At 56.6% G+C, this 13,707-nt stretch overlaps 1 protein-coding gene across 1 annotated transcript in view; it reads right to left on the minus strand.

The window, feature by feature from the left end:
• NSG1 (neuronal vesicle trafficking associated 1) overlaps positions 1-4,284 on the minus strand; it is a 30,500-nt gene extending 26,216 nt beyond the window's left edge. Inside the window, exons 1-2 of the mRNA XM_059380752.1 lie at positions 3,726-4,284; positions 3,216-3,370 (exon numbers count right to left, since the gene is read on the minus strand). Coding sequence (XP_059236735.1) covers positions 3,216-3,344 — 129 coding nt within the window. The 5' untranslated portion in view covers positions 3,345-3,370; positions 3,726-4,284. The remainder of the gene's footprint in view (positions 1-3,215; positions 3,371-3,725) is intronic.
• Between the last annotated feature and the right edge of the window lie 9,423 nt (positions 4,285-13,707).

The raw sequence follows: 13,707 nt of genomic DNA on the forward strand, positions 1-13,707 counted from the left end.
TTTCGGTGCCACTGTGGGTATAGGGAGGGAAGAGGCAAAGAGATTAGGAAGGAGCAGGAGCAGGCCTCCATCTCTCAGCCCCCACCCTGCCACCCTCTCCCCCCTCCGCCCCTGCAATGGCCCCCGGAGAATCTCCCTGCTCTTCTTCCCCTGCTCTCTACTGCGAAGTGAAGAGGTTTCTCCCCCCATGCACCTGCCCCACTCTGCCCCATACACACCCTTCCCTGCTCCCCCAGCAGCTTCCCACCAGCCCCCACCCACCCTCCATCCTCCCCCCTCAGAGGCTCCAGCCCCTTCCTCCACTCGCCTGTCGGACGGTTTCTTGCTCTGTCCCCACAGGCCAGGGAGGCCTCAGGGTTTCCACTGCTCTAGTCTCCACTCCTCCACCTCAAATCCAGGAGACAAGAAGCGGCAGCAGGACTGCAGAGGGCCAGTCACCCATGCCCCCCACCCACCCACCCTAAGACAGCAGGGTTGGAAACCGTCTCTCTGCAACCATAGGCCCCAGGGAAGAGCCAGGGGAGAATCAGGATAGCGAGCCATGGGGGCTGCCGGAGGGACTCTAGGACTGAGCTGTGACCCTGGATCCAGCTGGGAGAAGGAAATCGGGAGAGAGAGTGACCCATGCCAGCTGCCACCGAAAAGTGATCCACGGGCCACAAAACCTGTCATCAACTCCTGCCTTCCCTCCTTCAGTCCCTTCCATGCACGAGGCTCTCTGGATGCCGAGAGGGCGGGCACGCCGAGTGTGACCGTGCGGGTGCCCACCAGCTCTGGAGGGAGCATTTGTGCATTCCCCTACTGTCCTCAAATCCCAAGTGTCCCTGACTCGCTATGTGACCTTCAGCACCTGCCTGGCCTCTCCCAACCTCAGTGCCCTGACCTGTGAAATGGGACCACGGCCTATCTCAGCCCACTGCAGTGAGGAGGGGGCCGTCCACACAACCCTCAGCACAGTGCAAACCCGGTCGATACTCTACCGGCCCAGATTCAGCTGCCTTTGCCGCTAACACGCTCGGTGACCTCGAACTAGACCCTCTATCTCCACATGTGTAAAATGGGGGCCATGACAGTAAAGTTACTCAACAAATGTCAGGCGAGACCAGCCCGTGCCTTGCTGCCAGCTCCACTGTCACCAGCGACCCTCGGCCCTCAGTGCTCGCTCTCAGGACAGGCTCCACTCACAACCCTGGCTGTGTTACCTGACCCCACCAGCCTGACCCCACCAGCCACAGCACCTGGGACAGGAGACATCACCTCCCCTGAACCCTGCCTGTGAGCAGCACAGCACTGTTGTGCGTGTTAAGCGAGGTCTTGCATGAGAGGTCACGTCCCAAGCAGGATGGAGCGTGGGACCCTGCCAGAAGCTTCTGTACAGAGGGAGGGGATTGTGGCCTTCCACTGTGTGACCTTGGGCCCATCCCCCGAACTCTCCGAGACTCAGTCTCCTCATCTGTGACCTCAGAAATCTTCTAGCCCAACCACTGGTTCCTGGATGCCCCAGAGGGGGTTCCCTCCCTCTGATTGAACACTCCCACCAATTCCCTCCCACTGTTTGAACACTCCCAGGGATGGGAGACTCACTACCTTTCAGATCTACCTAGGCTACTTCGAAATGGCCCAATTGGTTGGCCAGGATTTCATACCTACCTGAAATCCACCACCCCACCCCCCACCCCCCGCCGGTAGAAGACAACTGTGTGTCAGACAATTCTGGAATGCAATAGACTGAGGGCAAAAGAGGAGACTCAGGCTGAGCGGAGGGAGTCACCTGACAGAGGTGCTGCCTCGGGACACAGCCTTCCTGGCACAGGCCACCACCACTCTGGGGCTGAGGAGGGAGGGAAAGGTGGGGGGATGGGCAGCTGAGCTAGCCCAGCAAGTCAGGGAAGGGGGATGCGCCTCTGGCAGCTGGCTGCCCTGCCCCACCCCTCCCCTAAAGCCTCCTCTAGACTTTCAGTACCCCAAATTGGCCCCACATGGCCTAGGTGCACAGGTGTGCCCTGCGGATCCTCTTTCTGAACCGAAACACCTGCCATCAGCCGCCTCTCCTTCTCCACCCCCCCACCCAATACACAAACAATAGAGTTCGGGGGATGGAAACCACTCTACTCTAGACAGCTGAGTAAGTCAAAGGGTGCACCTGGGAATAAAGGAATCTTCCAGAAGGGAAGGACCCTCTGCTGCCGCCAAGATATCCCCCTATCCCCGTCCGGTGGTCAGCAATCACCAGCGAGCAGGAATAAAGGACAAAGACCTGACTCAGAATGTCCTCGCTGGAGCTAAATGAGACAATAAATGGAAACGCACTTCGGGGAATAGAATGAACTCGCTCGCGGCTGGGTGGTTTTTAAGCGGCAGCAAGGTGGTCAGAACGGATGCTGTGTTCATTATTCTAGGTTTGAGCTTTGGAATACAATTGTCGAGACTTTCAATCATTGCCATTTACCTTTTAAGACGTTAACTCCTGAAAAAATTATCCTTCACATACAGAAACTACTTGATTGGATACTCTACTCAGGAAAAGAAGGGGCTCTAAATTCAGAAAAGGAAAGACCACTTTGGGGAAACGATGATGAAGGGTTGTCCCCAGTTAGGCTAACACCCGGCCAGCAGAGCACTTACTAGAAGATTTCACAAAAGGAACAAAGAAAAGAAGGAAGCTCCCGAGAAGAACATACGCCCTGCAGCATCCACAGCCGGCCTGGGAGGGGCAGACGGTGAGGGTGAGGACGGGAACCCAGCCCCTTAAGGAGGGTCCACCTGGCCAAGGAGAGGAGCCTCCTCACCCGCACGGGGCGAATCGGAGGGGCGAATCCGACGGAAACCGCCCCACCTGGGCAGGCGCACGGGGCAGCCGCGCCCCAAGGCTCACCCCACACCCACAGTCCCCTGCTATCTTGGCAGGGGGGAGTATGGGCGGGGAGAAGCAGGGCCGGGGCCGCCGCGTTGGTACCGGGGGCCCCTCTCGGACAAGACTGCTACAAAAATCCAGAAGGGACCTTCCCCCGATTGCGCTCCCTTGTCGGAACGGAGCTGTCTCCGGATCCGGAATCCCGCGCCGGCACGCGGTCCTCCCGGGGGGCTTCCTCCCTCCGCCCGAGCTCGCCCCCACTTCCTATCTCCCGCGCACGCCGCGCGTCTCTTTTGTTGCGGCCGCCGCCCGACGCTTGGGGTGCGCACCCGGCAGCGCGGGGGTGCCGGGGGGCTCTCACCTTGTCCGGGGGCGGAAACTGCAGCTGATTGACATCGAGGGGCGTCATTAGGGGGATGGTGTCGAAGCCATCCTCCAGCAGCGGCTGCTTGGTGCCCTTCTCCGCGAAATTGTTCCCCAACTTCACCATCGTTCCAGGAGACCCGAGGCTGCCGCCTGCGAGGGAGGGCCGGGCGGGAGTCACCGCGAGCTCGCCGGCTCCCCCTTGGCCTCCGGGGAGGAGGGATCGGGAGGACGCAGCTGTCGCGGGCCCGGGACTGGGGAAGGAGGGGAAGGAGGGGGTCCCAGGCCCTTCCCCCCGCGGGACCCGAGTGCCCGGCTCAGGGGCGCACCGCGGCCGAGGAGGGGGCGCGCCCCGTCCCGGCGCCGGGGACCCGCGCGGAGCACCCCGGTTCCCCACCCACCCACCCACTGGGTGACCGGTGGCCCGCGGACCCCGCCTCGGAGGGAAGACTCGGGCCCGCGGACCTCGCCCTGGGGCGGAAGGCTTGGGCCCGCGGGCCGCACTCACCCACGCCGGCTCGCAGGTCTGGCTCCGAGCGCGCAGCGAGCCTCCGCGTCGGCCGCTCCCGCGCGCAGCAATGGCGGAGGCGGCGCCGCGCGGGGCCGGGCGGGGGAGCCGAGCGATTGGGCTCGCGGCCGCTCCCTCCTCCCGCTCGCCGCCTCCCTTCCTGCCGCCCCCGGGGCCGCCCGTGAGCGGATGAGTGCGCGCGTGTGGCGGCGGCGGCAACTCCGCCCTGACGCAGCGCGCGGGGCAGCACAAAGGAGCCCTCCCTGGGGACCCGAGCCCGACCCGACTACGAGGGGCGCGCCGGGACCCGAGGCTCGGGGCGGCTGCGGGGGGCGAGGCGCGGCGAGAAGGGGGAGAGTGGAGGGATGGAGCGATGCGCCAGAGTGGGGGGCACGGGAGCGGGCCGGTGGCGCGCGGCTGGGCTGGGAAGGGGGCCCCGAAAACAGGGCGTAGGGTGTCCCCGCGGGAAGGAGGCGCGAATGCTAATGCTTCGGCACGAGGGGGAGAGCTCTCCTGAGCAGGGGACGGCGCCCGGCTGAGAGGACGCCGCGGGGCTGCCTGAGGGTTGGGTATTCAGGGCAGAGAGAGCGCTTGGCGCGCTGCGCCGCGTTGGAGGGAAAGGGAAAGGTTTCTCTGGTCTGTTGGTTAGAGGAAGAGGAAGGGGGGGGTTTCCTCGCTGCAGCCACAGCCTGGAGCATCCAGGTCGCAGAGGATGGGGGGCGCGGAATGAAGGGCGGGGGTTTCCAGCCGCTATCGCAGCTGCCCAGATTAGGGCGTCATTTTGCGGACCTGGAGCCAACCCTGGCTGCAGGACTCCCCAGACAAGAAACGCGTGGCGTGCGGGCAAGACCAGAAGCTGGCGGCAGGCCGCTGCAGGGGAAGTACCTTGCAGGCACCTGTCTCTTTCGGGCCCTGCTGGAAACACAGAGTAGGGGTTCCCGAAGTCTTACTTCCATTCCACACCTCAGTTGCACGACTGAAGGCTGAGGCCGCGTCTTTTCCATCAGCCAACTGAGAACCATCACTGGAACCTGCCTCCCCTCCCCTAGAACCGCGGGGATTACCCGGAGATGGCGGGAGCAGCCACTGCCTGCCTGTGCCCTGAGCCTGCAGCCCAGTCTAGAAACCTGGCCCTGGGAGCCCCAATTCCAAATCCCCAGGAGGGCCCCACCCCTTTGACACATGAGGTCCCCACCCCTTTGACACATGAGGTCCCTGGATTTCTCCACTTGCCCCAGCTCCCCAACAGGGTTTAAGTGGGCCTTTGACTGCAGGGCAGCCTGGTGGGACCCAGGATCTTGGCAGACACTACCCTTGGCCAGCCTGCGGACAGCAAGTGTCCCAGGTGCTGGCCCCCACCACAGGCCTTGGGTGCGACCGCCAGCATCTTTCCGGCAGAGGCTTTTAAACCACAGCACCAGACCCAGTGATACCTGTGAAGTGAAACCCTATGTGCTTCCGGGAGGAAGTGGCTTTGTCCCCATCTCGGGTGTTGGCATTTTACTGACCCCAACACAGGAGCCACACACACACACACTGTGGCTAGAATCTCACACAGGGAGCTGCAGGGTGAGCCTCCCAGAACCCCATGTGTGCCTCTCCTGCCCTCAAAGGCTCTGTGAACAAAGGAGGACAGGGACACAAAGGACCCATGGTTCGACAGAGACAGCAGGGGACAGTCTTGCTTTTTCGTGCTGTCCTGGGTTTTCACGCGGACTTTGCAGTCTCAGTTTGTGTGGTGTCCAAGTGGCATCTGGCCGGGGGAAGGATGCAGGGAAGGACTCGGTGAACAGACCTACAACCCAGCCAGCAAAAGCTTGGGGGTGAGTGCCTAGGTGGACAGGGGACCCACCAGAGGGTCACAGTCACTGCCGGGAGGCTGTGGACAAAGTGCGACAGCCCCAGGGAGGGCAGAGGGAACGCAGGGAGGAAAGGGATGTGCAAGACACTTAGTTTCCTGGCCGCCACGGCAAACCACCGCAAACTGGGGGCATAGAATGTATAGTCTCTCAGATCCTGAGGCCGGAGGTCCGAAACTCAGGTGTCAGCAGGGCCACACTCCCTATGGAGGCTGCAGGGGACAATGGTGCTGCCTTCTCCAGCCTCTGAGGCCCCGGGAGTCCCTGGGCTTGTGGCCTGGTTTCCCTACCCCCAGATCAGTCACACTGTCTCCTCTTCCCTGGGTGTCTCCCACGAGGACGCTGCTCGCTGGATTTGGGGCCCACTCCATGACCCAGCATTAGCCATCATTGCATGACCTGTGAGATACGTTCGCAAGTCCTGGGCGTTGTGCACGGATGTCTTGAGGGACCGCACCTGGATTTACCTGGGTACTGAGCCTGCGGGGGGGGGACCACAGTTCAAGGGGCTCAGGGGCCCAAGGTGGCCCTGGGGAGACAGGGTCTGGGCAAGAGATCTGCTTGGAGTGGCGGGGGTCACAGAAGTGGGGCCAGTTGAGCCAACAACAGTGCTTCTGGGACCGATTTTGGGTGTTTTAAAGCATACACACAGTCTCACTGGAGACCTCCTTGCAAGAATTTTTGTCATGTATTTGGTTTTCCTAAATGACTCTGTGACACACACCCACCGCCTCTTGGACAATGACCACAACCCCCATCCGGCCAGGCTCCTGTTCACAGGACAGTCAGCTGCCACTTGGTGCCACTTCCAAGTTCAAGCCTCTCCCTGACGTCCTTGCCCAGAGGCTCAAGTCCAGACTGCATGGCAGTGGGGTGGAGGGTGGGGGACAGTGTGATAGCCTGATTTCCAGTCCTGCTGCTCCCACTTCCATGCTCTGTGACTTCTGACAAGTTGCTTGACTTCTCTGGGCCTCAGTTTCCCCATCTATAAAATGGAGATCGTCATAATACCTCCATCACAGTGGTGCTGAAAGACTCAAACGCGCTACTGCATGATTTTAAACAACAGCACCTACTCTGGCTGCGGCCACGACTTTGAGTGCTACTCGCTGCTCTGTTCCCCTTGATCTTGATTCCCGAGCTCCAGGCACTCATTGTGAGCACAGGATTCGAGCTCACAGGGACTGAAAAGGCTCTCCCTAGCATCCTGGTGAGCCTCTCCGCAGCTCAGAGAAGGAAATGCCTGGACCCAGGCCATGGAGGGGGCGGAAGGGTGGAGCCCAGGCAGGGGTGAGGCTGCCCTGCAGCTTCCCTGCTAGCAGCCTGGCCCCTGGCACAGGTGAGGGCCACCCGGGGCCGAGACTGCAGGGAGGAGGGGGGAAAGTCCAAGGCCCGACCATGTCGATTAAGGATGGGGCAGACAAGTTTCACCCCCAAGTCTTGTTTTTTTTTTAATTGAAAAATAATCCACGTGCCACAAATTTCACCATTTTAAAGTGTATACATTGTTGAGGTTTTTAGTATACTCACAGGGTTGTGCAACCATCACCATTAATTCCAGAACATCTGTATGGAACATCTGTATTCCAGAACACCTGTCCCTGTTATCAGCCCCTCTCATTCTCCCTGTCCCCCAGCCCCCCGCAACTACGAATCTACTTTCTCTTTCAGTGCCAAGACCCTTTCTTTTTAAAAATTTTCCCCAGCTTTACTGATATAAAAGTGTGTCTATTATGGTGTACAACCTGGTGATTCTATGTACATATAGATTGTGAAGCTATTTCGACAATAAGCGTAGTTAACATGTCTAGTACCTTTGTGTGGGGGTGGGGTTAAGAAGTTTAAGACCTACCTAATTACTTTCTCTGGACCTCCTTTCTGATGGTTTCAAGTCTCTCTGCCCCATCCTTAATTCTGAGTGGGTTAGTACACTGACATGGACTAGGGAGAGAAGCGGGGCCCCCCTGGGCAGTCTTCCCTGTCTCTTCTTGGACCCTGCACTCCAGCCACACCCACCTGCCCATTCCCAAAGCACCTGCCTCCAGGCCTGGGCCAATGCTGTCTCCCTGGCAGGGAACAGGTCCCTCATCCCTTCTGCATTTCACAAACTCCTCCTCATCCTTCAAAGCCTAGACCAAATGTCACCTCCTCTTTGAGCCTCACCTGGCCCTTCTCTGTGCTTCTCTCCTGCTGGGTTCTCGTATTTATACCTTTTCCTGAATCGTGAGCCAATCCTGGTGGAACAACTTAATCTTTCATTTTTACATCCCCTGAGACTAGAACAGAGCCCGGCCTATAGCAAGGACCTGGAAACAAACGTGAAACTGGCATCCCTTCATTTCACATTCACAGTAGATTCAGACATTTAAATGTCAGGTTTGTAAAGCCAAGCTCGAGTATGTAGTAAGGAAATCCACCGTCTAATTCAAGCCAAAGGCAGGCGTGCCCATGACATCACGGTGACATTCTCCCCCCAGATTCAACCTTGCTGCAAATGCTCACTTCTGGAAAACTCCAAACCTTATTTAAAAATACCTAAGGTAGAGACAAAATCATAAATTCAGTTCCTACTGGCTTCAGTGTTTTGTTTACCTTCATACTCCATCCCCGACAGTTAACGCCTACCAAGGACTCAGGCAATGGTTAGGAAATGAATGAAGGACATTTTTGTTTCTTTGTCCTTAGAGAAACTGAGTAAATAGTATTGTGGGGCTCATCGTCACCTGATGACTCGTTACATATTGAAACAGAGCTCTGTGTATGTGTGTTTGTGTTTTAGATTTGGGGAGTTTTTGAGTTTTGTTTGGTGTTTTGTGTATGTAGTCTTCATGGCCCACTCAGCCATTCCCCACGCCTGTCCCCGCCTCAGCAAACAATCCCCTTGACATAAATCCCCCTCAGACGATCTGCCCCCTTGGTGCCTTGACAGAACTCAAAGGGAGAACATTCTTGCTCTTGCCTCCATCCTTCCTGGAGCCGCTAGGAAGTCAACCCTTCCCGAGCCTCCTCCAAGGTGAAGAATTATGTGATCTCGCTCTGCCATCTTCTTCTTTTCTTTCCAAGCATCACGGAAATTCTGAGGGGGAAGGGGCAGGTATTTTACAGCTCAAGGAGCCATCACAACGGGTGGACATGACCCTGTGAGCAAGGACTCATGTGCAGGGAGTGCTGACAGGCACTTTCTGTGCTCTGTTTCTCAGTGCCCTCCAACCATCTCTGGGGGGGTGGGGCTTCTGGTCTTATAGACGCCATAGGGGCTTAGGTGACAGTGTTGTCAAAAAGATGCTTGGAGGACTCATTGGCCAAAGAAGGGAGAATACCAGATGCTTCAAGAACTTCAGACAAAACTGCAGCCCCTCCTGCCATCCAAGGCCCAGCCCTGCCCCACGCGGGTGCCAGGGACCCTGAGGACCTGGCTACGCCTCTGGTGTCCCAGTTCCATGGTCCACTTAGACCCCCAAAACAGGGGTGGGAGTGGGGAATTCCCTAAACCTGAATATTGCCCCCAGGACCAGCATTCATGGTGCCGTCACTCCCTTAATCGTGGGCAGGCAGGCCATGCTGGTGGTGTGGCCTTGGACAGCACAGGGGCCCTCCTGGGCCTCAGTTTCCCCATCCACAAAATGAGAGGATTGGGCTAGAATGTTCACTTACTCCCCTTCCAGTTTAGAAGTCCCCGTCTCATTGGTCACAGTCACCATGGAAAGTACAGCCCAAAGCGAATCAGAGTCAAGATTACCGGGGACATGTGGAGGTCAAGGCACTGCACGTGACCTGGGTCATAAACTCTGGGGGCCGCATCATTTCATTCAGCTCTTCCCCTGCCCTGTTCCAGAGTATTCCGTGATTGCCAGCACTGGCTTCTGCACCAGTGTTCCAGCGTGTAGCGATAACTTGGACTAAATTATTTAGCTGGTAACTGATTATAAAAGCACTCTGCCAAAGTAAAGAACCACAGAAAGGCCAAATTCTAATAACAACACCGCCATACGCTTGAATTAATTATTGAATTTTTTAAAAGCCCACAGATGGATGAGTGCAATTCATTCCACGCTCCGCGGAGCCAGGGTCCCTGAGAGAGTGTCTAAAATTCACAGGCTCCCCGGGGTGTGCAAGCCTGAGCTGCATTGCAGGCAGCTTGGCAATGACCTCATGGGGCTTTTCCATCCGCGATGTCTCCGCTCAGCAGCTGCACTGGGCTGGGCTGGGCTTGGGTCGCAGCAACATTAGCACGCTCTGAGTTGACCCAGGATTTCTGGCCGTGGCACCTTCTTTTTTTTTTTTAACATCTATAATTTATGACCTTTTCTCTGTCGGGCAGGCTCCCCTATTTCTCTCACCCAGCTAGGGAAGGGGAGTGGGATCCTTGTGAGCGGATTTTCCAAATTGAAATTTTACCTCTCACGGTCCAATGGTCCTAATTTTGGACCCAGTTTATTCTACAATGCAAGGCACGTTGCCCTTGCCTTCTGAAGCAGAAGATGTTGTAAAGAATCTTATCTTTTCTTGGAAAATCAGGTCAGCTCTCTGCACAGAGCTGGGAGCCCTCACACCGGGCTTGGTCAGTGCTGATTCTGATTTGGGGAGCTCTGTGACCTCCAGTCCTGCCAGGGGACCGCCTGGGACCTTCCTCACTTCTCACCCCATCCCCAGTATTTGCTGGGAGCAGACATTCCAAATTGCCCCATTTATTAGAATCACATAAAAAAAAAAGAGTAAGGAGACTGCAGTGGGTTGATGTGTCCCCTAAAACTTTGTGTCCTTGTGGCACCTCAGAATGTGATCTCAGTTGGTAACAGGGTCGCTGCAGATACAATTGGTTGAGGATCCTGGGATGAAACTGCCCTGGATTTGGGTGGGCCCAAAAGCTAATGGCTGGTATCCTTCTCTGAGGAGCAGAGGACACAGAGAGACAGGACAGGTGACGGCTACAAGCCAAGGAACACAGGAGTGCCCCCAGCCACTGGAAACTGGGAGAGAATCACACCACAGATCCTGCCCTAGAGCTATGGGGGAGGGGACCATAGACCTACTGACACCTTAATTTTGGACCTCTGGCCTCCAGACCTGAGAATAGGTTTCCATTGTTTTAAGCCCTCCAGTCCGTAGTATAGAGGCAAAGGGTAAGCTGCCCCCAAAATGTACTGCTTTGGCATTAATTATAGCCCAGCATGGGGCTCAAACCCAGGACCAAGAGATTAAGACTTAAGCTGAGATCAAGGGTTGGACGCTCAACTGACTGAGCCACCCCAGAGCCCCGGCATTATTTTAAACAAAAGTTACAAACAAGAGATAGCAAGTGCAAGGACATGCAGACCACCCCTCCGTCCCCCGAAAGCAGGGATAAATCTCCCTGTGAAAAGAACCCTCCCAGCAGCAGGAGGGACAGAGACACCCCAGTCACCAGAGGTAGGACATCTGGAGCTGGGAAGGCTACAAAAGCAAACCTGATCACTTTTTACCACCTGACTACCCCGGCCCAAATTGTTTAGAATTCCTCACTCACGGAAGCTCCCAAGCTCCAGTTTTCCCTATCCCGTCAGGACCTCACCGATGTATTATCTCTTTGCCTAAAAAGAATAAAAACTGCCTGCTTGGTCACTTCTTTAGGTCATTTATTACAGGTCCTCCGCACACGTGTCATTAAACTTTGCTTTTCCCTCCTGGTAACTTGGCCCCCCTCATTTTCATGCTTCCTGCAGCCGGAAGACCTTGAAGGTCAGAAGAAAGTCTCCCTTGCCTACAACCATCATTTATGATGACGGCCCTAGAAACTTACACAGAAACTCTACAGCCCAAAGAGCTGACCTGATGCTTTTAAGCTTTACATCTTCATCTATTGAATATGTTGACATCAGATGCAGTTTTAAAATATCCACTTGGAGTTTCAAAGCATCTCCCCTACCCTGGCGTGAATTTGCATGATTGAAGCCTGATAGAGGTAAGAGGCATGGCTGCTGGTCTCTGCAGGGTGGTCCTCGGTCCTCACCGGAGCTTGCCAACTCCTTGTCCACACCCTGCCTGTGGGTGATGCCTCTACCCCTGTCTCCCACCCCAGGGGAGCAGCTGCATTTTGGATGTTAGAATCCTGAACCTGTTCCTGAGCTGGAGTGGACTCTAGAGAGTGTTAGCCCAGGGCTGTGGTTTCCAGAGTGGATCCCCAGACCAGGGACATCAGCCTTACCTGGGGACTTGTTAGACATGCAAACTCCTGGGCCCCTGCTCATGCTCACTCTCTCTCAAAAAAAGAAAAAAAAAATTGCTTTTATTGGAAAGCAGGGAGATTTCACAAAACATCCAGATTCTACTTTCTTTCGAAAATCTGAGACATCTAACAACAAAGACATTCCCATAGAGCAAAAATCTGCTGCAAATGATAATGGCTGCCTGCCCCCCACACCTGCCCTCCACGCCCCCACCCCACAGCTGCCTCACCCCTGCATTAGAGGAGCTTCTGTTTCATTCACTGGGGCCACCTAACCTGCTTGGCACCTGCAGGCACTTGAATGTGAGACCCTAATCTAACCCAGACCTCATTTTACAGGTGGGGAAACGGAGGGACAGACAGGAATGAGCACGTTCCTGGGCTATGCCATGGTCCACACCTGCCCGCAGGGTGACCCAGCAGCTCAGAAGCCTTTGTTGGCAAACAGAAGAAGCTCATGGAGGGCCCCTGGGAATCCTGCAGTCCCAAGGAAGTGAGACCTGAAATCAGAAACCCGTGGTGGCACCCCGGGACCTGAGGAAGGGAAAGGGGGGAGGGGCCAAAGCCGTGATAGGGAGGGGGCAACACAGGAGATACCCCATGGGTGGTGGTGACCACCCCCAGCACCAGAGGACAATGACAAATGTTGGCAGAGAGGTGAGGGACTCGGAACCCTAACCCATGGCCAGTGGGAGTGTCCTGTGGCGTGGCCACCATGGAAAGTGTGGAAAACAGCCACATGTCCCCAGAAAGTCAAACACAGATTTGTCATCGGATCGGCAGTCCCTCCTAAACTGGCGCCCAGCACATGTGCATGCAAACAGTGGAGCACGATGTTATAAAAGCAGACTACAGAAGCCAAAGGGGGGAACAACCGAAGTGTCCCCCAGCTGACAGAGAGATATACAACACGTGGGCCATCCCTTCCACCGAGCGTGGCCCGGCCACGGAAAGGAGGGAAGTGTGGATGCGGGCTGCGCCCTGGATGGACCTTGGCGACATCCTGCTGGGCGGAGGTAGGCGGCCATGGAAGATCGCGTGCTGTACGGTTCGCTGATGTGACATGTCCAGGAAAGGCAAGTTCGCGCAGACAAAAAGTAGATTTGGCGTTGGGGGTAGTAGTAGTAGTAGGCGTTGGGGGTGCGGGGAGAATGGGGGCGACCACCAGCAGACATGGGGCTTCATTCAGGTGTGAGGATAATATTCTAGAATTAGGCAGGTATGCTGGGTGCATTGCTCCATGAATACACTAAAAACCAGGGAATGGCACGTTTAATGGTATATGAGTTAAGTCTCAAAAAACAAAACAAAACAAAAAAAACTGGCTGGTCCTAAATGGCTGGAGCATGAGCAGTTGGGGACGGGGCAGCATGACAAGGAGGGCGGCGACAGCATGACTCAGGCCCAGCAGGACCGGCTGCTAACGTCGTCCAGCACCCACCGGGCAGGCACGCAGCTAAGACCTGGCGGACGTCCGAGGCTGGGCACGCGGTACCTGCCGCAAGCATGCTCAGGAGGGGTTGTCCGCCGAGCCGTTCACATGTGGGGAAACCGAGCACAGGAGGAGCGGCTGACACCCCTCCCCAGATCCCTCCCTGCCACTGTGGTGGCCAGCGGCGTGACGCGGTGACAGTGCATATGCGTGTGAGCATGTGTGTATACTGAGCTGGGGTGTGCGTGCGCACACACGGGAACTCTGCACACACGTGTACTATGTCTTGCACACCCACAAGAAGCTACCCAGGCTGCCGCAGCTCCCCGTTCCTAGGACACCCCGAGTTCCTCGCCTCTGCCACCATGACAAAGCACCAGAGACTAGGGGGCTTAAACACTACAAACATGTCTCCCCACCCTGGCCTGGCGGCTGGGCATCTGAGACCCGGGCGAGGGCAGCCCTGGTTCCTTGTGAGGCCTCTCT

The sequence above is a fragment of the Mustela nigripes genome, chromosome 1 (assembly GCF_022355385.1).
Source record: "Mustela nigripes isolate SB6536 chromosome 1, MUSNIG.SB6536, whole genome shotgun sequence".
NCBI lineage: Eukaryota > Metazoa > Chordata > Mammalia > Carnivora > Mustelidae > Mustela > Mustela nigripes.